General features: G+C 49.2%; 1 protein-coding gene and 1 long non-coding RNA gene across 4 annotated transcripts in view; one reads left to right on the forward strand and one right to left on the reverse strand.

Moving 5' to 3' along the window:
* RUNX1 (RUNX family transcription factor 1) overlaps positions 1-22,114 on the forward strand; it is a 181,277-nt gene that overhangs the window by 80,331 nt on the left and 78,832 nt on the right. For all 3 annotated transcript variants that reach the window (XM_081198785.1, XM_081198783.1, XM_081198784.1), the window contains one exon: positions 16,592-16,857. In XM_081198785.1, coding sequence (XP_081054911.1) covers positions 16,592-16,857 — 266 coding nt within the window. The remainder of the gene's footprint in view (positions 1-16,591; positions 16,858-22,114) is intronic.
* Positions 6,349-16,580, reverse strand: LOC308589614. The gene is made up of 2 exons (XR_014009401.1): positions 15,384-16,580; positions 6,349-6,632 (listed from the first exon to the last, which is right to left on the reverse strand). It is a non-coding gene; the product is annotated as an uncharacterized lncRNA (long non-coding RNA).

Below are 22,114 nucleotides of genomic sequence, written 5' to 3' on the forward strand. Positions count from 1 at the left end.
TTTCACTTCCTCAGAGAAATTGAGATACCCGTCTCTTATTCATAGGAGACTCTATCTCTTCCTTCACTTTCATGCACATAGATCACAGCTTTGACAGATGGGGATAGAAGATTAGACCCGAATGTTGCAATTCTACTACCATCAAAGTCAAGGAAGGTTTGTTGTGGGCTTGTGCAAAGCCAGGTTTAAACTGAGAGTGCCCACTTGGACACAGTCCTTCTAGTTTCAATCACACACTTCTGGGGTAACAGGCCTGTAATACAGACTACCAGTGCCCAGTATGGAAACTGTTCTGGTCAATCTAAATTACTGCAGAGATGAGAGATCCATAAAGAGCAATTAAAATATGTTCTCAAACATCCCAAGACATAAAGAACAGAGCATCATTGACTTGAATGACTGATGAGGGCCAAGCTAGACATGGCTTTCATTATGCGGTAAATAACCACGTCTGGAACTTAAAAAATAATAATGTAATACTAATCATGGGGCCTAATTCTCATTGGAAACAGAGTATACAGGGAGGGGAGGTTTAACCCTTCTCTGCCCACATCAGATGACACATACATACCCCTAGAGTCAGCCAAAGGACTTTCATACACTGGATTTTAAAGTGTCTAACCACATAGTAGAACCCCTCCTGATACAGTGGTACCTCGGGTTAAGAACTTAATTCGTTCTGGAGGTCCATTCTTAACCTGAAACTGTTCTTAACCTGAAGCACCGCTTTAGCTAATGGGGCCTCCCGCTGCCACTGCACCACCGCTGCGCGATTTCTGTTCTCATCCTGAAGCAAAGTTCTTAACCCAAGGTACTATTTCTCGGTTAGTGGAGTCTGTAACCTGAAGCATCTGTAACCTGAGGTACCACTGTGTTGGTCTCCAACTCTCATCAGCCCCAACCAGAATGGTCAAGGATTATGGGAGTTGTAGTTCAACATATAGAAAGTCACATTTTCTCCATACTCACAGTGGAACTTTCATTATCTTAGCCCTGGTTATATGAAATGGTTCTTAAATAGTCCAATGTCTCATAGCCCATTTCTCCAAATGGCTGATTTTAACACCAGCTCTGTAGCGGATCCAAAGGGATGTGAGCAACAGAAAAATACTACAGGTAAAATAAAAATGAAAAGGGAATGGAATGGAATTACCTGTACTCTATCACTAATCAAGATTAATTAAAAGTAAGACTCATGGAAATGAATGGAACTGTTATATAGGCATGCTTAGGATCCATGTGCTACAGAGCAGTTTCTCAAGTACAGCTTGTACTCAGATCTGGTGTCAGCTTTTTTCTGTGGGAGATTTGTGTAAGCCAATTGAAATGTATGGAGGTCTTAGTGGATTGCACCTTAGTAATGTTTACAGTACATTTAACATTTATTTGTGATCATGTATACTCACTTCCTTCTGTGACTGAAAAGCAATTCTTTCAAAAAGCCTTCCATGAAACCACAAATATTGTAAAGGAATATGGGTGGGGAACTCATCTCTGTTTGGGTTATTGAATGACTGGAAATATCCATCAGGTTCACCTCCAATGGCGGGTAGAAGCAGAGCCAAAAAGTGGTCAGAGTCTGTAGGGTGACATAGGTAGCTCTCCATCTCTTTCTCTTCATCCTAATCCTCTCTTTGTGTCACACACTCCATATCCCTTCCCTGCATCCCATGTGTATGCATGCTGCCTCAAATATCTCCATCCATTATAGCTTTTCCCAGTTTCCCCTCATCCATTAACATAGATCTCAAATTACTGTTCACTTGTGGAAAACCTTTCATGACACATTCCAATTTCTCCTACCCCTTTCTTCTCTCCCTCCTGACATCTCCATAGCTTACTGCAAGCCTTACCCAGTACCAGGCATGTCGCATATTCATTCATTCATTCATTCTCTCTCTCTCCCTCTCTCTCTCTCACACACACACTCACACACACACACTTCCTCCAAATCCTGTTGCATATACACCACTACTGTCAAACAGTTGAAGCTGATCCATACAGGGAAACGGCTATTAAATATGACTAGCCAAAGATACATCATTTGAGCCAGCAGCAGCAGAGTGGCTGGGTAGTTAGTTGCAGGTGAAATGTTAAGTGGAAGAGAAACAGTTTATGAGATTAACTTGTGGCTTTGACTGTGGCTGCGATGATGCATTAGTGGCGTCGACCGTGGTTAATGTGGATTTTGGTACGGCTTTTGTACCCTTTCTCTGATGTAGTCAGTTGATGTTGTGGGGAAGATATTGCAAATAGCCTCGGCAAAACGTGGCTCCTTCTAAGGATCAGTCTAATATTGTACCTGTTGTGCCTCATAAAGAGGACATGAAAGGTTTGTCTGGAGAAAGAGGGAGGGGGAGAGTGAATTAATGGGAGTGAGTATGAGAGAGAGTCAGAGAATATGGTGTGTGTGTGTTTGTGAGAGGGAGGGAGAAAGAGGGAGAGAGGTGGGGAGAGAATGGGATGTTTGATTTGGCCTGACCCACTTTGATCAGGCAGCATCCAACCACTTTTCCCCAAAGCAATTCAGCTGTGGATCCCCCACTTCTGGCTTGAACAGCATGACACCAACCCTTGGGGTTGGTTGCTTGGTTGGCTGGTTCCTTCCTTCCTTCCTTCCTTCCTTCCTTCCTTCCTTCCTGTCATAAACCAGAATGTACAAAACTCAATTTTATGTCAGAAATTCAAAGGGTGGGTGGGTGGGTGTGGGTGTGGCTGGAATGAGAAGACCTGCCCAGGGGGGAGAAGAAAGGGCTGCTTTTGATTTTAAAAAATAGCAAGTGAATGATGCACACACCTGTATATCACATCCCATTTAGATTTTATGCAGGAAGTGATTCCACTGAAATGCATTGTGTGAGAGGGGATATGGAACAGTGTGTGTGTGTGTGTGTGTGTGTGTGTGTGTGTGTGTGTGTGTGTGTGTAGGGTGGGTGGATGAATGGGTAGGTAGGTAGGTAGGTAGGTAGGTAGGTAGGTAGGTAGATGATAGATAGATGATAGATGAGAGAGAGAGAGAGAGAGAGAGAGAGAGAGAGAGAGAGAGAGAGAGAGAGAGATGATAGACAGACCTCAGTGGATGCTGCAGTCATCAAGTGATGGACATGTTTTGTGAACCAGGCCCCAAGAGTTGAGTAATGAAGAGATGAAAAGCTAAATGATTTCATGTGTGAACCACCAGCCCTATGGCTATATGAAACTGAATTGTAGCTCTGTGTTGCTGAGGCCCAATGGGCCATATGCTCTCAGTACCTTTCACTTCTCTCAAATCCCACAGTTGCAGTGGGAATGCATTATTGTATGTAATGTGTTCTGACTATGGCATAACAGTTATGATAGTTCAGGACCTCAGAGCTTTCCAGTATGCCCCCTTCTCCATGGTCTTCTTACGCCAGTGTCATAAACAGAAAGCTCTAACAGCAAAGATTTAGGAGCAGGCTGTAAAAGTGTTGGATTAACTGATCCATCCTAACAATAAAATCCTAAAGCAGCGTTCAAATTTTTCTGCCGTTGGGAAAAGCCTTCGCTGGACATCTGCCACAGAGCCCCAGCACCTTGCAGAAGATTCTGCATCATGTTCTAGATTAGAATCAAGGGCACATGCGCTTTGAGGAATGGACTAAACCTTGCACCACAGTAATCTGAGAGGGTACCTTGTTGTTTCCCTGCGGATCAAAGGGGTGAGAAACGCTTCTCAGCCATTACTGGTTGAACTCTGATGCGTTTCTGGGGAGCCCTTGATAATGATCCAGAAACATCCTCCCAACCATGCATGTAGGATCAGTGGAACAACTGTTCAAAACCTCCAAGAAGGGGGAAATGTCACTAAGAGGATGCTTTACTTTTTCTCCCTTTGTCTTCTCATTTTCTCATTTTCAAGGAATAAGTTACTTTGCTGCTTCTGTAAAGTATACCCAATGCCACACGCCATTTTAATGGCATTAAGGACCCCATTCTGTGCAACACATCCCTTGGCGGTATTGGCAGACCAGAACAGGGCTTCCATTACAATCGTGCTCTCTTTTTTGACTTTTCTTTGCCACATGCCCTATTTGTTGGTCTCTCATGTTTCCAAAGGCTTGTCTTAACTTTGTTACCTAAAAGCTGGATGCTTTGTATCCGAGTAATCTTCTGTGACAGAAAGATTCCTTAATGGCTCGGAGATTTTAGCTGTGGTTTCTTCTCCGCTGTAATAAAACAGAGACTGAGAGCCGGGTAGGAGGCTAAGGAGCCGCTGCAGCAAAGGCAAAGTGTTCGGGCAATGAGTTGCAATTTGCTCTTCCTCTCTCTGAAAAGGAAAACACTCAACTCCTCCAAATCTTCATGATAGATGGTGATAGTTTCTTGCATTGAAAACAACAGCAAAAAGTGCTGCCCTTGCCCTTCAGAGGCATTGTTTTACTTTGGGAGGTCGTGTCCTCTATCAATCCGGAAGTGGCTTTTCTGACTTTTTTTCCCTGCAGACTTCTATGACTTTCTCCTCTTCCGCTTTCTGCGCATAAACCAACTGGAAATGTGCATGCAAATGTGGTCAGGGCCAAACTACACCTCCGATTCCATGTTCCAAAGACCTACCTTTCTTGTGTGTAGGTTATGGTCGTTATTGTGATTGTGATAATTATTATTATTAAGCTTGGAGGAGAGCGGTTCTTCTGTGCAGACAACAGAAGGGATGGAGGAGATTTATCTCTTCACTGTATCACCAAGATCGGAATGGAGAACGCCCCTCTCCCAGCCCCTATGATCTTTCGGAGGGAAAAGGTCCCCATTGGCGGCCATGGGCTGCTGCTTTCTGTGGTTTGCGTCTTTAAAATGGAAGGCGAGGGCAGGTTGATTCCACGCGCGAACCCAAACGCAAGAGCTGCGGGTCTTTTCTATAGCTGCGCTTCTCCTTCACAGTTTTGAGATAGAATTAATGGGTGTAAATTTCTATTCTACCTGTGTGAGTTAGACTCGGGTAAGTGGAGCTTAGGATAGGGGGGGGGCAACAACCGTGCAAGAGGCTGCTTCCTGCCTTTGGGGTCAACTCCTTGGTTGAGAAATTGGGATCTTGATGGGCTTCCTCCCCACCCGCCTGCTCGCAATTCCGGAATTCTTCAGCGCCGAACCCCGATGCAAGCAACTGGAACGTGCTCCTCAGGAAGCCTATCCTATCCATGTTTACTCAGAAGGAAATCCCACTGATTTCAATAGGGTTTGCTCCCAGCTAAGTGTGCATAGGGGTGCAGCCTTATTTGAGCAAGAGGGGATAGAGATAAACCCCATTGCATTCGCTGGGACCTATTCCTGAGTCAACATGCATAGGATCGGACTGAGGATCTGCCTAGCTAACTTAGCATTCCTAAGGACAGCCTGTGAATTCGGTGTGGACCAGAAATTTATAAATCGGCTTCGCAATTGCAGAGCCCTTCACATTCGATCTACTCTGGGGTTCCTCCCCCACCCAACCCACCCCAGGGAACTGATATTCATTCTTCTCTTGAAACCCCGGGGTCTTTCAGACAAGCTCCTTCGTTATTTTCCTCTCCGCGGCATAACTGTCTTTCGGGCAAAAGGTTTAGGAAAATCTCTGAATATCTTTTTAAAAGCATTTCTAAAACGAAGTATTTTATTCCTGTCCTTTACATTAGAGAGCGGGGATTTTCTGCTTGAATGAAAAGAGAAAGTACAAAATTAAGAACGTGTCTAAACTTTTAGGTGAGTCACAAACCATTTTTTAAAAAGAAATAAAACAGCCTTAAAAGGCTAGACTCCACAAGCAAACTATTCCGAAGTGACAACTTTTGTGTTAGTATTTTTCAACAAAAACAAGGGTCTTTATGATACCTTAAAAGACTAATAGATTTACTGTGGCATGAAATTCCGTGGACTAGGCAAAGTAGGCTCCAGAGAGCTTACGGCACAATAAATCTATCCGCCTTCAAGGTGCTTGCAAGACTCTTTGTTCTACACGAAGTAAAGTTCAGTAAGTGTTAAAAAAATAATCGGAGAACATTCGTCCAATATGTGTGATGGGACTGGTCATGTTAATTAACCCTGAAAGGAGGCAAATACTCTTTCAAGTTCTTTTCAATTTAAAGCCATTTACGGCCGAGTAAACCTCCACAGGATCGCTCTGCACGAGCTCCGCACGATCCATAGATTTGTGCAAACCCATCACCTCCACGTATCATAATACTGTATGGTTATAACTTAAATGACATCCTCCTCCTGAACATTCCCATTTGAAGTTGCTGTTTTTTCCCCTTTAGTTCTTGTCTGGGAAATCAAGGAAGGAAACTAGCAACCATGAAGAGAAAGCCAATTAGCTTGTGGTTTAAATAAGAGAGGGTTTCTTTAAAAACATAAAATAAACCAAACCAGTGTTTATTGTGTATATGGTACATTATACAGTATATAAAACAGGATGAATATGGGTTTTAAATATCGCAGTCCAGATTCGGAAAGGCAATCATTTTCGACTCGGGTTCCATCCGCGTTACTTGGGTGTAAGTTTCATGACATCAGCGAGAGATACTTTGCAAGTAAATGGGTTGGGAATCTGCGTCAGCAAAAGGGGCCGCGGACACGTCGATTAAGCCGCGGACGTCGCCGGAGTCGGCTTGCGCGGCGGATCCTTGGCCATCTCAAACCTGCGCGGAAGTTAAATAGCGTCAGGATAATGCAACGCAAAAATCTTTCAGGGTCCCCTTTCCACCCTCGCCGCCACTTTTAAGCAAAAACGGTTGGGATCGACTTATTTGACGGCCATCGATTCCACACCTGCTTTACTGAAGTGCGTATCCACTCCATTCAAAAACAAAAACAAAAACGACGGGGTTCTTTTGAGAAAGCCCGTTGCGAGCCTGCAAAAAGAAAGGAAGTTTTTTTTGGGGGGGGGTTTGTTTAAGTGTCTTAAATTCTCGCTTAAAATCAACGAAAAAGGAAGCTCCGAAATCCACCAGTATTAGAGTTCGGGGTGGATGGGGAGGGTTTAGGTAACCAATTTGGATGCGTGAAATTTCCTGGGCTGCGCAGCTTTGCGATCCACCAGAAAGTTGTGCGCCCTCTCCGTGTCATCTCCTGGAAAGCCATCGGCATGATCTATAGGGCGCCGTTAAACTGGAACTCTGGATTGGGGCGCGGGGAGCACGCCCCAGACAGAGGGTCTCCCCCGCATTGGGAGCGGAGGATGGATGGGGTAGGCTTTCCATTCCCCCTAAACTCAGAGCGAGTTAACCTCGCAAGGTTGTTGCAGGTGATGACGTGGTTTGTTAATTTCTAGCGCAGGAAGCCCGGAATCAATTGGAGGGAAATTTACTTGAAATCTACAGGATCGATGGACCAAAGTATTTAGGGACCGCCCGGGCTTTAAAGCGTTAATTCAGTTCCTAATGATAAAGGGCGGAGAGGTTTTGAGAAGCTGCGGGCGGGCGACTGGATGGAGTTGTAAGGGGCTCAGATACGTGTTAGGATTCTCCCTTCCAGACGCACCGAGTTCCCTGGCGGCTCCGTTCGGCTCTTGCGGCACCAAAAGCCTCAGACCCACAAAGTTCCCATTTGAACTCCGATCCATCCACTTCTTTCCGCTTTCCTGTTCCGCAGCTTTAGGTCAAGCGGGAAAGGGTGGTTCTATCCTGACCTGGGGCGCAGGCTATAAGCGCCCAGAGGCCAGACAATTCCCTCTCCGCCCGCTTCCCATCCACGTGAGTGGGTTTTATGGGGACGCATTTGGAGAAAGGGGGGTGGTGGTAGGGGGGGTCTTCGCTGGCATCGGCCCGGGAGGGTCCCCTTCCAAGGAGGACGGCGCGGCCTTGGCTTTGCCCTGCGAGAAAAGGGTAGATGTGGTGCTGATGGCGTGGAACTCTATCCATCTGATGCCTGCAGAATGGGCTTTTTCAAAACGAAAAACAAAGCTGCTGTCCTAAGCATCCTAATGCAGAAGAAAACCCTCCTTTAAATCAACGGGAATGTCTCTCGAAAATAAAGAGAGTTAAGATTTGGAGGGACGGCTGAGCGGGGATCCTAAGATGAGTTGCCAGTAAATTCGAGGGCATTTCCTACTATGGGACGTTGTGTGGCGGGGGCGATGATCAGGCCAGAAAGACCGCTGCTCAAATGTCGCCTGAGTCATTAATCTTTCATCCTCCACCGCCCGCCCGCCCCCACCCCCAAAATACGAGGATAATACTACGGTTATTAGAGTAGTGATAATAGCTGCGAGTACGTTTTTGAAGCGCTTGGGGTGTTGTTGGCAGCTCACCCTCAAACATGCCTACTCAGAAGTAAGCCTCAATGAGTTGAATGAGACTTACTCCCAGGTAAGCGTGTATAGGATTATAGCCGGACGCTAAGGGGGCTGCTTATGCTTAGGATCGGGATGTAAAATGAACGTTGCCCCCAGCGAATAAACGAAGAACTATATTAGCTGACAGCCCATCCTCACGTTACCTTCCAGGGCCATCTCCGTGTAGACACACGGCCCGCTTTACCTAAAAAAAATTTGGGTTGAATTCCTGATCTCCCTAAAGTATTCTTCCAAGAAACCGGACATGACTGGGCACGATTTGGCACTCGGTTCCAAGTTTATTCTTCCAGTCCGCGCAACCCATGGACTCCTCTGTTGACTTAAAGTAGACCGGCAGGCACCGCGGATTGCAGCGCTCTGCGTACACATGCAAAGCACATTCGAAGCAAGTTTCGCCCTCAATGAATTCTGGGCGCTGGAGTTTGGATAAGGGCTGCTGGGGATGGTCTCTCTGTGAGGGGTGAACCACAGTGCCCATAACATTTTGCGCATCGACTGCGCTTTAAAGATATCGTGTGTACGCAGCGAACGTGGGACTCCGGACGTCCTGTTGTCTTTGGTCCAGGAGGGCGAGGCCCAGCCGGCTTCTGTAGAAATACTTGCCATTCCTGGGCGGACAGTAATGTTTAACTTGACGTGAATAACTTGATTCATCAGTTATGAACAAGACAGTTATTCGGAGAAGGGTTAGGGAGGCTCACCAGTGACGTGAACAAGTGGGCTTAAGTGCACAGTGGAAAGTGCACAGCGGCGGTGCCTTCGGGGCAGAGGGCCAGGGTCCGACTCAGCAGAAAAAGCAGGAGGCACCCTAGGCGCAGCACAGATGGCTCGCCGCCTTTGGAAGGGAGACAAGGCAGGGCGCACGTGGCCCTCTAAAGACGTCTCCCCGCCGCACCCTTAAACCCGTGAACACCAGAGAGTCTAGAATTACTGGTGGAAACTTGCAGTTGACCACGTTCACTGCTCGTGCGCCGTGAACGGCCTGCTGTCAAGGAGCCGAAATCTAGGCGCAGCTCTTTTGCACTTTTGCATGCAGACACTGTTATTGGACGGCGTTTCTTTCTTTCTTTCTTTCTTTCTTTCTTTCTTTCTTTCTTTCTTTCTTTCTTTCTTTCTTTCTTTCTTTCTTTCTCTCTCTCTCTCTCTCTCTCTCTCTCTCTGGTTTAAGGCATCTTAAGGGAAAAGGACATGATCGCACCTGAAATCTGCTCCCCGCCCTCCTGATCCCTCCCCGATGACAGCTCGGAGGAGCTGTGCTCAAACCTCTCCAACTTGCAACATTCGTCAATGGGAAGAGGGATTGGGGCGAGAATGAAGGCTGAGCCTCCCGAGATTTAGATGCCACGCTGCTCATCATCCGGCTGAGTTCGTGTGCTGATCGGCCGGGTGAATCAGCGGGCTTTTGTGCGCGCCAGGCTTGTTTTCACGGCTGCAGAGAGCGAGGGAGGCGCATCCATCCGGGCTGGTGCGCGGAAGGCAGGGCGAGAGCCAGCGAGCCGCGCTTGCCCCAGCGCAGCGATCTATGCAGAGCTGAGACAGAGCAAAGTGTGCTTCTGCCCGGCTTTATCGCGCCGGCGCACACCCGTTCAGCTCACGTAGGTTTAAGCAGGGGAAGGCAGCGACGGGTTTTCGGGGGACATCGGCAGGTGGGACTGTCCCGGCCCCCTCCCTCTCTCTTAAGCTGCTGTGCGGGCCACGGCACTTGTTCCAGTGCTTCGGCAAGGGGAAGGCCAAGGGCTTTGGGCGCCCTCTAGCGTCCGCTCCGCGTCCCTGCAGCAAGAGAGCCCCGGCCAGGCTTTGCATGCTGCTCAAAGCGGGCTGCTTTGGTGCTAGAGGTTTCCGGAGTCGGTTGCGCAATGCAACTGCGGGCAGCTCCAGCGACCGAGGAAACAACAAGCTTCGAAGAGAAAGCCGCTTCCTCTTTGCGATTGCACCAGGCCCACTCCTCCGCCTCCCTGCCCCCGCGCCAGACCCCTGCGGTTTCTCTTCCATGTTGCAGATTTGTGCAACGGACGTTGCTAACTTAACGTGCCTTTTACCCTTCTTGGGAAACTGTTTCCCCTTTCCTCCTCCCCACTCCCTTCCCTCCATACACGCTTTGCCTTCGTGATCCCCGGTAATCTGAGAAAAGCAGGAGTTGGAATCTTCCCTTTCTTTCTCTCTCTCTCCTCTTCCCCCATCCCGCTATATTTGGCCTGCCCAGGCTTCTTAAGGGAGGGAAAATTCTGATCTATTAATGCTATCAGTGCTTTTTTTCTGGGGGCACACATACCCCTAAACATTTTGTGAATCTAAGGCAGGCCTTATTAAGGGGTAGTATTTCAATATGAGTAGGAAAAGAAACTACCCCTAAACATTTTTTTTTAGTAAAAACAACTGCATGCTATAGTAAAGGTAAAGGTAAAGGAACCCCTGACCATTAGGTCCAGTCGTGGCCGACTCTGGGGTTGCAGCACTCATTTCGCTTTATTGGCCGAGGGAGCCGGCATACAGCTTCCGGGTCATGTGGCCAGCATGACTAAGCCACTTCTGGCGAACCAGAGCAGCGCACGGAAACACCGTGTACCTTCCCGCCGGAGCGGTACCTATTTATCTACTTGCACACTGACGTGCTTTCAAACTGCTAGGTTGGCAGGAGCAGGGACCGAGCAATGGGAGCTCACCCCGTTGCGGGGATTCGAACCGCCGACCTTCTGATCAGCAAGTCCTAGGCTCTGTGGACCCACAGCGCCACCCGCATCCCACTGCATGCTATAAGTTAAGCTAATTTGTGCCAGGGGGTAGGAGGAGCACCAGCATCATAGTCCTGGTTGGACCAAGATACCCGTCAGCAAGTGAAGATAGCATACAGTGGGGTAAAATGTTCGGTTACAGAGAAGAAATTGCAGGGGCCCAAAGGATTTTCAGAAATGTGTCAGCCTCTTAATGAAAGCATCTAGGGATCAGGCACACATACAAATAGGATAGTTTGTAGAAGAGCCCTGCTAGATCAGGCCGAAGGTCCATCGAGTCCAGCATCCTGTTCTCACAGTGGCCAAGCAGATGCCCGTGAGAAGCTTACAAGCAGGACAGCACTCTCTCCCTCCTGAGCTGCAGCATTTGGTTACAATTTAAGCAACACACCAAGCTGATCAATAAAGATGAGATCCTCATCTAATTCTGAAGGGCCTTCTGTTTTCTCCCTTAAGCTTAAGGAAATGTCTCCCTGTGGAGAAATTTGGGGAGAGGGATTGAAAGCCCCAGTGACATGGGCTTGTGGTGTATGCCTAGGCATGTTCTGAGCATTGATGTAAGTGGCAAGTGGCAAAGAGAGTTTGTTCACAGGCTGATTCCACTAATGCATGAAATTCCATCCATTTATGTCTGGGGTGAGGAAAATTGGCCCTCCAGGTGCTGTTGGACTCCAACTCCCATCAGCCCTGGGTCAGCAGATGAGGAGAGCAACAGTCCAACAACATCTGGAGGGCCAAGGGTTCCCCAGCCCTGTTTTATACAAATGCACTGCTAGCTAGTTGTTGCATATCCTGGAATTCAACTGCAGGTAATTTCAAGGGTGTGCCAAGGGTGTGTAGAACACAAAAGAAGAGTCGTTCTATTGTCTGGGTAGATCACTTCCTGGTCTGCATGGAGAAGCCGTTATCAGTTGGGCCCAGCGATGGAAAAATGCAGCTGAGGCATAACTGGGTGTTGGAATTTTGCGCCCCTAACAATTTTGCATCAGGGCAATTGCCCCTGTTGACCCCCCATGCCACAATACTGCCAGCACTATCCACTACATCACACTCACTTTCATAAAGAACCATGGCAGAAAAGCTTATATTTATGGCACTTTGTTATTTTTATTTTATTACATTTCCTCCAAGGAACTCATATATGGGTCTCCCAACAACGCAGTGTTGCTGCAGGACAGTGACTGGCTTATAGGAGCCAATTACCAGGGGCCTGGGGGCTTTGGCCCCCACAATAAAATATTTGAGGGGGCTGGGCCCCCACAAGGTTGATGGGCATTCCCATTCAAATGGTGTGTGTGCACATGTGATCGATTATGTGGGGGCATGGCTCACCTGGGCTCCCACAATATTTGATCCAGGTTGGCAGCCCTGGATTGGCTTAAAAGATCAGTAAGGTTTGTAACCTAGTGGCGACTGGAACCCGGGTCTTCCAAGGCTCCAGTCCAACAAACTAATTACTACATCACTATGAGATCAGCCACCATTCGGCATAAACTTCCAAATGCCTTGCTGCTCTATAACCCAGTGCCAGGGTGCTAAAGAAATGTCATTTATCTTTTCATGTGTGCTTTTGCCTCAGATTATATAAATAGCACATCTCTTTTAGACTGGACACAATACTGTATATGAATTCATTTGGCCTGATCAAAAGTATAGTTCTGATTACTATAGCCTGTGTTGAACAAGACTGCCAGGTTTTTTTAAAAAGAAATAGAAAAATCAAAGAGAAGGTGATTTGAGGCATTGTTAAGTCTGGAATCAGGAACATAATGTAATACTGTATGGAGCTGTCACAGTGAAGAATAATTGGCATTCCTTATAAAAATTGGCATCTTAAGGCTCACGCCATCACTCAACAGTTGAAAGCGTGTGATCCAACTAATTGAGAGACCTGGATCCATGCCGTTCAACTCCAGAAATGGGCTCATTGCCTTTGGCAAATTCTTTCCGGTCAGCCTTGGCTCCCCTGGGCTCCCAGATTCGAGTTCAGCTTCCTATTAGCGGGGCTCTATTGCTTCTCATGCTGACAGCTGGTAGCCAGTCCAAGTGCTGTGCTAGGGTTCAACTCTGTAGCACATTTTATGATCCAAGGGAGCTGCACTCCAACACATTATAGAAAGTGAGATAGCTAAGGCTGCAATCCTTGACCCAACTCACTTGGGAGCAACTTAGTGAAGGCCTGTAGAGACCTGTCCTGTAAACAAGGGGAGGGGGAGAGTATGAAGAAAAGTTTGGATTTGATATCCCGCTTTATCACTGCCCTAAGGAGTTTCAAAGCAGCTAACAATCTCCTTTCCCTTCCTCCCCCACAACAAACACTCTGTGAGGTGAGTAGGGCTGAGAGACTTCAGAGAAGGTCACCCAGCAGCTGCATGTGGAAGAGCGGGGAAGCGAACATGGTTCACCAGATTACGAGTCCACCACTCTTAACCACTACACCACACTGGTGTGGTATGAGAAGAGCTGGGACTCCATTCTCCCCACCCTCTACTGCCATGGATCCAAAACTTCTCCCCTGCAGTGTTGGCCCTCCACTGCAGTGCCAAAGTCTGACAAAACACCACTATCTGTGTGACTGATCTATAAAACGCCTCAGTGACTATGATTGCCCTGGCCAACCTTTTCAAAGCATTTTTTTATAGTCTCAAAAAGAACATGGGCTGCAGTGTGGTGTACTGCATATTGAAATTTGGGCATAATCTCTAGAGATGTGAGGAACAGATCAGAGGAGAAAGGAAGTGAGACCTTTAAAAAAAATCGCTCTCTGCACTTAATCCAGGAGTGTCTGGAAAAGTGGAAAAATAGAAATCCCCTTGTCCCAAATATTTGGCCCTGCTGGCTGGAGCAGATGGGAACTGGAGTTAAACAATCCGAACGGGGGCAAGTTTCCCCATCCTGGTAAACAACTGTGCGATAGGCAAATATTCATCAGGCGACCCTTTGCCCAGAACTTTGCATTTTGTGGGTGCTCACATGCTGAATCGGGGCAAAATAATACTACTTGGAAGGGGAGGCGGCAGCTCTTACTGAAGGCGATATATCTCGCTTTATTTCCACAAGAAGCGAAAACCGCCCATCCCCTTTCCCTCAGCCGCGCGTTACTAGCCCAGTCACTGCGTGGGACCTGGCCTAGGCTTCGTGAGGGTTGGTGACTGTTAAAAAAGCCCGGCTGGGGTGGGGGGCGGGCGGCTGCTCGGGGTCCGTGCGGGGTGAGCTTCCTTCTCGAAGCCAGTCAGGCGACTGAGAGTCTCGGGGGCTACTTTCGCGCCCTTTTCGTTGTCCCGCGGGGACCCACCCACGCACGAGGGAAACGTTTGGCGCGTGAGCGGGCCGCGCGACTCTTGTCCCCGCATCTCCCTCAGCCCGCCTTTCTGAGGCTTCGCACAAGACGCCGCAGCCGCCGCCGCCGCCCAGAGGTCTGCCGCTTGCTCGCTTGTTCTTTCTCGCGCGCGCGCTGCGGTAATCGCCGCGTCCCACTGACACGCGGGCCTCCCTTTGGCTTTTTACAGTAGCTTCCAGCGGCGGTGCGCAGGCCAATTCCAGGAGCCCGCGGGTTGGAGCCGCGCCCTGCTGAATACCGGAAAGGGCTCTGATTGGCCGGCGCCCTCCCCTATGCAAAAGAGCTGAGGGAATGGCATTCCTCCGGACTCTCTTACTGTAAAAGCAAATTCATTTCCAGTCAATCTCCATTCATAGAGCCAGAAGGCGAGAGGGAGGAGGAGGAGGAGGGCGCGCGGAGGGGGGGGGGCAGAGAGAGAGAGAGAGAAAGAGAGAGAGAGACAGACCAGGCTTTTTGAGACCAGCATGAGCAAACAAACAGCGCCTCACAGAAGGTCACACACAGCTGGAGAGACTGGCCTCCCTAGGCAGGAGCCCTCGGGGAAGCTCGCCGTTGGCGTCTGGTGAACACGTGAAGACTCCTTCCGCTTGGGGAACGTGGACCCTGGGAGGAGCGCAGGCTCTCTCGTCTGAGCGACTCCTACTACTTCTTCTTTTAACTCTTGACTCTGAGGCCGCTTGCGCGCCCGTCCGCCAGCCTGCCTGCCTGCGTGTGTGCGTGCGTGCCTGTGTTTGTTCTTACTGCCAATCGCGTGTGCTGCTAGCCTTCTGGTGGGGCAGAAGCGGAAACTCGGCCGGGCCCCCCTCGCGCGTTGTAACGAAGTTGGAGGCGCGAGAAAGGAGGGGAGGGGAAGAGGAAGGCCGTGAGGGGGCGAGGGGTGCGGAGGAGAGGAAGCGAACGATGGTCCCGAAAGCCGAGCTCCACCTGCTGTGGTTAAACCATAGCTGAGCAGCCGGGCCCCGGCGGCTGAATCTGAGGAAGATTGCCTCAGATCTTTTCCCCCCAAGTTGGCAGCGTGACTCACCCGGCGGCCACAGACTGTTGGGTGACTTCAGAAGTGCGCGCTCGAAAGTTGCTGCACGCAGTAACCGCAGAGGGAACCCACAAGCCAACCAGCAGCCCCGACCAAACCAGAGGGGTGTTTCCCCCCCCCCTTCCCTCTCTCTCTCTCTCTCCTCATATGGACTACCTCCCTCCTCCTTTCCTTCACATTATTGGCCGCCCGACCTGCCGGGATCATCATCTTCTTCTTCTTCCATTCCTCGCCCTCGTCGCCGACCCGGCCCAAGCGTTGCGAAACGGCGCCGCGGCCGCGGGACTCTCCTGGCCCTTTCGGAGAGCGGCGCGGCAGCCCCCCGAGGCCGGGTTTCTCAAGGCCGCTTTGGGAAGAGAGGGGCAGGGAAGCGGAGCTCCTGCAGAAGAACATTAATGGATTTCTGTTGTGTTTAAACTCTCTCTAGAGCCGACTGTAAATATTTGATGAAGTACAGTATATAATGCTGTGATAGCCGCTTGACCTTTGAGAAACCTCAGGCCACGTCCGTGAAAGCCTGCCCCCCCTCTTCCCTCCCTGCCCTCAAATTGTTCTGAAACCGATTTTCTCTCTCCACGAGCAGAGACTGGTGGGCTTAAATCCGGATTCTAAAGCGGGGTGTTTTTTTTTGTTTTTTAAGGAGCAGAGCGGGGTGTGGGTGGACGGGAGAGAGCAGCCTGCTCTCCCAACAGGACAGGAAACTCGCTACTGGAAGGACTGGCTAGCCCCTTCCCTCCTCCCGTCTCCGGTGCTTGCAACGGATGCCTTTGCTCAGTCCTTCTCCTCCCCATGTGTGGGATTTTGGAAGGGCCTTTGATTTTTCATAGCACTGGTCATTCCTGAGGGGAGAAGGCCAAAAGAAAAAAAGCTTGTCCAAACCTATTAGGGACTCTTGCTTCTTTTTGCTGTTGCTTCTAAGAGAGAGGGACGCGCAGTATATTTCCAGGAGAGCTTGCCAACTGGATGCTTGGATTAAGTGTGGCAGGACCAGGAGAGCGAGCGTCCCCCTGCCGTAGCCAACTGTTGATCCGCATTGACTCCGCGACTGGCTCCTCTGCGGGACCCCTAAGGCTCTTTCCTTTTATGTGGGTCTCCCGAGAGCCTCCGGCCGAAGAGTTGCTGCGCCCGCCCCGCTTTGCGCGAAGCCCCGTGCGGAGCTTTCTCACTCAACCGGCTTGTTGTGATGCGTATCCCCGTAGATACCAGCACGAGCCGCCGCTTCACGCCGCCCTCGACCGCGCTGAGCCCGGGCAAGATGAGCGACGCGCTGCCGCTGGTTGGCCACGAGAACGGCGGCGGCGGCGGCGGCGCCCTGGCGGGCAAGATGAGGACCGCGGACCGCAGCATGGTGGAGGTCCTGGCCGATCACGCCGGCGAGCTGGTGCGCACCGACAGCCCCAACTTCCTCTGCTCCGTCCTGCCGACCCACTGGAGGTGCAACAAGACGCTGCCCATCGCCTTCAAGGTACGAGGGGCAAGGGGAGAAGAGGGGGGCGGCGGGGGGGTCGACTCAGCTGTCAGTCTTGTGTCTAATGCAACCCATTACTATTTACTTGGCAGTAAAGGCCCACTGCTTTTATAGGGGGCTTGCAGGGGGGGAAAGTTTCGGCTTGCAGCCGGGCAGCCCGAGCCTGTGCGGGTTTACTCGGAAGTAAGATCCACAGAAAGCAGCGAGGCTGGACTTTTCCAGCGATGTGTGCATTGAGGAAAGGGTGGCAGCCTCGAAACGGAAACCGCAAAGTTCGGCCCCCGGCCATGTGGACTGCATCCTTAGACGCGGTTTCGTGGCGCGCGGAAAAGGCTCCCCAAATGTCTAACCGGGTCCGATCCTCGTTAGGAAATCTGACTAAATTGGAAGAGGGCTTAATTCGGAGTAAGTGGGCGTCGGATTGCAGCCATGCCGACGGCCCCTCGTGCAGGTTGACCTGGAAGCAAGACCCCTTTACAATAATTGAAGTTTACTTCGGAGGAAGTGTGCGCCCCGGCGCTGCCGTGTAGCGCGACCCTAAGCAGCTTTAAGTGAGGAATAAAGCCTACCGAGTTAAGGGAGACTTAGCCTTAGCACGTTGTCCTGTGCATTTTCCACCAAAAGCAAGCCACGTTCTGCTCAGTTGAGCTTATTTTCTTCTATCGAGTAGCAGCTACCGACATTTGCCTGGGAATACACCTCACTAAATTCAATAGGACTTACTTCTGCATGGTTAGGATTGCCCTGAAAGTGCCACCCTGAACACTTAGGGTGCCATGGAGATATCTTTCCCATCCGTAATACACGGGTAGGCTGGCTTGTTTTATTTTCAAACAAACCCAAAACAAAAGTGGAATCTCCGTAAACTGCTCCATGTCTCTAAAACTTTAGTAAACAGGAGTGAATTCTCATAATCACTTCACAGAGAAGGCATAATCAGCCTGTAGTAATAAGTTATCCTAAGTGTGCAAGCCTCGCTTAAGACCAAAGGCCACCTAGTATTATGTGCAAGAACCGCAGAAACCAGCAGGCCTCAACTGGCCAGGGGTAGATAGACTTTCCACCCACCCTTCCCCTAATAGAGATTTCCCCATGAGAGAGAAGGCTACTTACTGTACTTCCTACAATCACCCAGAACTTAACGCCTTCCTCCCGAAAGCACTGACTGACCTCCGAGCCTTAAACTCGACCTTCCTAAACCACTAAGAGTATTTGGAAGGAAATGCTCAATTGAATTCCGTGGGGCTTTCTCCCGAATAAACGCCTTCGGGGATGCCAGGCACAAACAGGCAAAGTAGAAAGGATCAAAGGACTTCACGCCAGGAGGACAAGGAGTAACACGTGTAAGTAAATATCATGGAGGAGGAAATATTTCACGGGAAGATTGAGCTTAGACCTGCTTCCAGTCGCTCAGGATTCCTCCTCCCTCTAGGGAGTCAAAAGCAGTTACTGAATTAATACCCCAATTCCCAAAGCCCTTTAGCAGAAACACAGCGAGCCAAACCATTTTATTTTTTTTAAATCTACACACGCTTTCTCTTACCCACACTCTTTCATACGGCGTCCCTCCGAGCGTAGCCAGCTGGTGGATGGAGCAGGAAAAACCTAAGAAGGTATTTACGGGAGCAGAATTGTCCACGGTGCCAAGTAAGGAATTCACACACTAACACACACTACTTGATATCTATTACAATCTTAGACATGCTTCCATCACAGCCAGCGGTATCTACGCGCAGATCTGACCTCAACAAGTGGTTATTTTAGAAATCCCGCTTGCTTCGTTTAGAAGTAAACACTGTTCGGTACCCTTAGGATTACTTCTGCGTAAAGGCAGTTTGACTTAAAGCCGAGTGAAGCAAGCCTCGCAAGTGTAGTCTCGCAAGCATAAAGGCACACGCGAGATGAGGACCGGGCCTCTAGGGCTATTGAAGCCTCCTCATTCACATTTACGGTCTTTCGCTGAACGCAGAAAGGCCCTCTCCTTTCATGGCTGAGCTCTCACCATCTCTGCATAGCTCAGGCTGGAGTACGAAAGGGAGGAGAGTTTTCTCCTTTCGGCCCCTGAAGTTCATTCACAAATCGCTACGACAGGCTGCGGCGGCCTCGCTGAATTCTGCGGGGACTGACTTGCGAGGAAACATTAATAGGATCGGTCTGCACGAAGAGTGCTGTAAAAGGAGGGAAAGGTTCTGGTGGGTTTTGTGCTTACATGTTGCGCGGGGGGGGGATACACACACACCCCTACATGCTGCGGAAGGAAGCAGACCCTTCAGCCGCTGAAGCTGCGCACCTGATTTGCGCCGGGGTCAGGGAGATCGCCCCTATAAAATAACTTAGGACTGGAAGGCGGGCTCAGCGCGAAGCACCTGCGAGCACCGCTTTGTAACTGAAGCCGCTCAAGCCGCTCCCACCCCCTCCGGGTGTCCCCAAAGGGATTAACATATAACTCAAGGTTGGCGTGGATTTCTTTTGTGTTTGGATCCCATATGTTGAGAGCACCCGCTGCAGCCGGCAGCTTAGTCCACGTGCATATAGTAGCAAATAGAAAACAGATACACGCAGATTTCCAGGCGTTTGAAATCGACCCCCTCTATTGGGTTATAATGCACGTGTGATAGTGACAAAAGCGTCCGCGTGCTTAAAAAAAATAAAATAAAAAATCCAAGTCCTTCAGGCCTAACTTTAAGAAACGCCAGAGCTGGAAGTATCCCTGCATATAAACAGATATTTCCCTTTGGATGTAAAACTCGCATTTGTTCGCACGGAACAAGTCAGCCCCCAGCAGAGTTTTAAAACGAAGCAGGACGGCTGAGTTTGCGTGTGTGTGGATGCAATCGCCTGGCATTCATCCATGAACAAATAAATAAATAAAGTAACAGAACACTCACTTTGCAAAAAAACAGCAAGGTTTCATGACGGCCCCCACCCCCATTGCTCCAGAATAAGTTCTTTGACCTCTGCAGTAGCTCAGCGTTTGTGTTTTGAAGGTTTGCTCTTTCGGGAGGCGGGGAGATGGTTGCTGCTTTCGGGCCTTGTGCTTCAAAACAGGAGACGGAACCCTCCCGTGGGCAAAACTTTGTGCCCAGCTCCTCTCGCTGCTTCCCAGGGAGTAAGACCCCCGATCCTGCATTCAGGAGGACTTCCTTCCCAGGGGACACGTGTAGGATCGATTTCAGTAGCCCGCTCAACCTAACAAATCTCCTTTCCCCCTTTAGAACCGGCTTAGCAAGTTTTAAAGGGGTGTTAAGATTTACCCTCGCCAACTCGGAGTCGAGGAAGACCCCGGGGTCTCCCCCCGCCCTCCATGACATCAGTGGTTCCCTTATATAGAGTAGGGGATTGCCCAAACCCAAGCCCTGCTCCTCGGCCCGTTCACACTTGTTCAGTCTGCCTGGCCCCTTCGCCCAAACATCCCAGGCGGAGCCATCCTAGCGCTCCCTGGAAGCACCTCTCTTCTCGCCCGCCCGGCCACTGTCTAGCCTGTTTTCAGCCTCTGGGAGCCCAGTGAAGGCGCCCCTCCTAGCCCAGGGCAAGCAGAGAGCCTGGGGCGAGTAGTTTCCTCTCTGGAAAGGCTTCCTTGGGTACGAGAGGCCTGCAGGTGGTTTTCCCTCTTGGCAGAAGCCACCCAAACGCGCTCACTGGAAGGCAGGCGTCTCCCTCCCTCCCTCACACTTTATTTCACCCCAAGGCTTCACATTTACTTGCAAGTAAATCTAATCGAACCAAATGCGCGCAATACTTGGATCGGGTTGGCGGCCGCCTCTCTCAGCAACGCTTCCTCGGAGGACAGACCTTCGAAAGTGTGCTGGGCACTTCTGAATCGACCCCAAAAAAACCTTTCATCTCTATGATCAGGACCCGATCCATTGGTTCTTGGCGGCGGATCGCCTTCACTGATGAAGGCGCAGAGGAATCCGGAGTGAATCCGGAGCGAATGCCACGCTTGTCAATTTTATGCCTCCTTCCTCAAATTTGCTTGACCCGTCTGAATTTGCTTGGCCTCGAATCGCTGCCCACAGCCCTCCATAACCCATTCTCGTTTAAGTTTGGTCTGGAATAATTGTTGCACCCCCGACCTTAATAAATGGCCCTTGCCCCCAGTCCCTCATTTTTTGTGCCATTGGTTTTCATTGAGTGTACTTCCAAGAGATCTTGCTTATTTCGATTAATTCTTTTCCTAATTTAGCTACACTACTAAATTTACGTGGCCGTGGTAGCCAAATAGTGAGGAAAGTAGTCTGCCTTGTATTCCCCCATCCTAATGTCCCGCAAGCTGTTCCTGTTCAAGGGGAACTCAGAAAAAGCAAAGTTCTGCTTCAGGCTGGCTTCCGCAGCCTCCCGCCCTCCTTTTTTCTGGCTAAGCTTCACTTTTCTCACTTCCCTGCAGGCTGACAGCAGCCAGTACGTGCTTTTCTCTCCCTTCGAATTCCAGCAGAGCTTTTAAATAGCCACGATATTAAATCCGATTACCTGCCCGGGTCTCTTAAGTAGCAGCCAAGGAGGATGAGAAAGATCTGTTCACACTGGTTCAGTTTCTTCCTTATTAGTTCCCAAAGGTGTTATTCTCCAACCAGCTTCAGTTTTAAGAACTTTTGGGGCTTCAAGCCCTTGTTCTTTCTTTCTTTCTTTCTTTCTTTCTTTCTTTCTTTCTTTCTTTCTTTCTTTCTTTCTAACATAATAATAATAATAATAATAATAATAATAATAATAATAATAATAATAATAATAATAAATCAATAAAAGTAACAATAACAACAATGTCATATTACAGAAAGGATTCCATCACGCAATGCAAATGTGTGTGATTTAAGAAGAGAGAGTAAAAAAATGTTTATTGTTCAGGATTTTCCCTGCCCCAGAACACACACACCTTTGCAAGCAAGGGAACTTTGTCTTATATTATCAATAAATATGTAACCCTTTGTAACAAACTGTTGCGGTCCTATGCATATTTGCCTATTCAGAAGTAAATCCCACTGTATTCAAGTCCTTCAACATATGCACACATAGAGCTTTGCAACCTAAAACAACCAAAATCAGTGTTTTTTAAAAAACCAGAAAATACTTGGGATGTGATGGGTGAAGAGGGATTAAACCAGACTCCTGCATATAAAACTGCTGAGATAGGCAGACTGTTAACAGTTCCCTTTTCCAGCTTCCCATCCTGCATACACTACTATTGGTGGGGTTTTTTTTATTATTCTGTCCCTCAAAAGAAAAGAAAAACCACCAATCCATAACTGAATAAATTCTC

The sequence above is a fragment of the Podarcis bocagei genome, assembly GCF_964188305.1.
Source record: "Podarcis bocagei genome assembly, chromosome: 6".
In the NCBI taxonomy this organism is placed as follows: domain Eukaryota; kingdom Metazoa; phylum Chordata; class Lepidosauria; order Squamata; family Lacertidae; genus Podarcis; species Podarcis bocagei.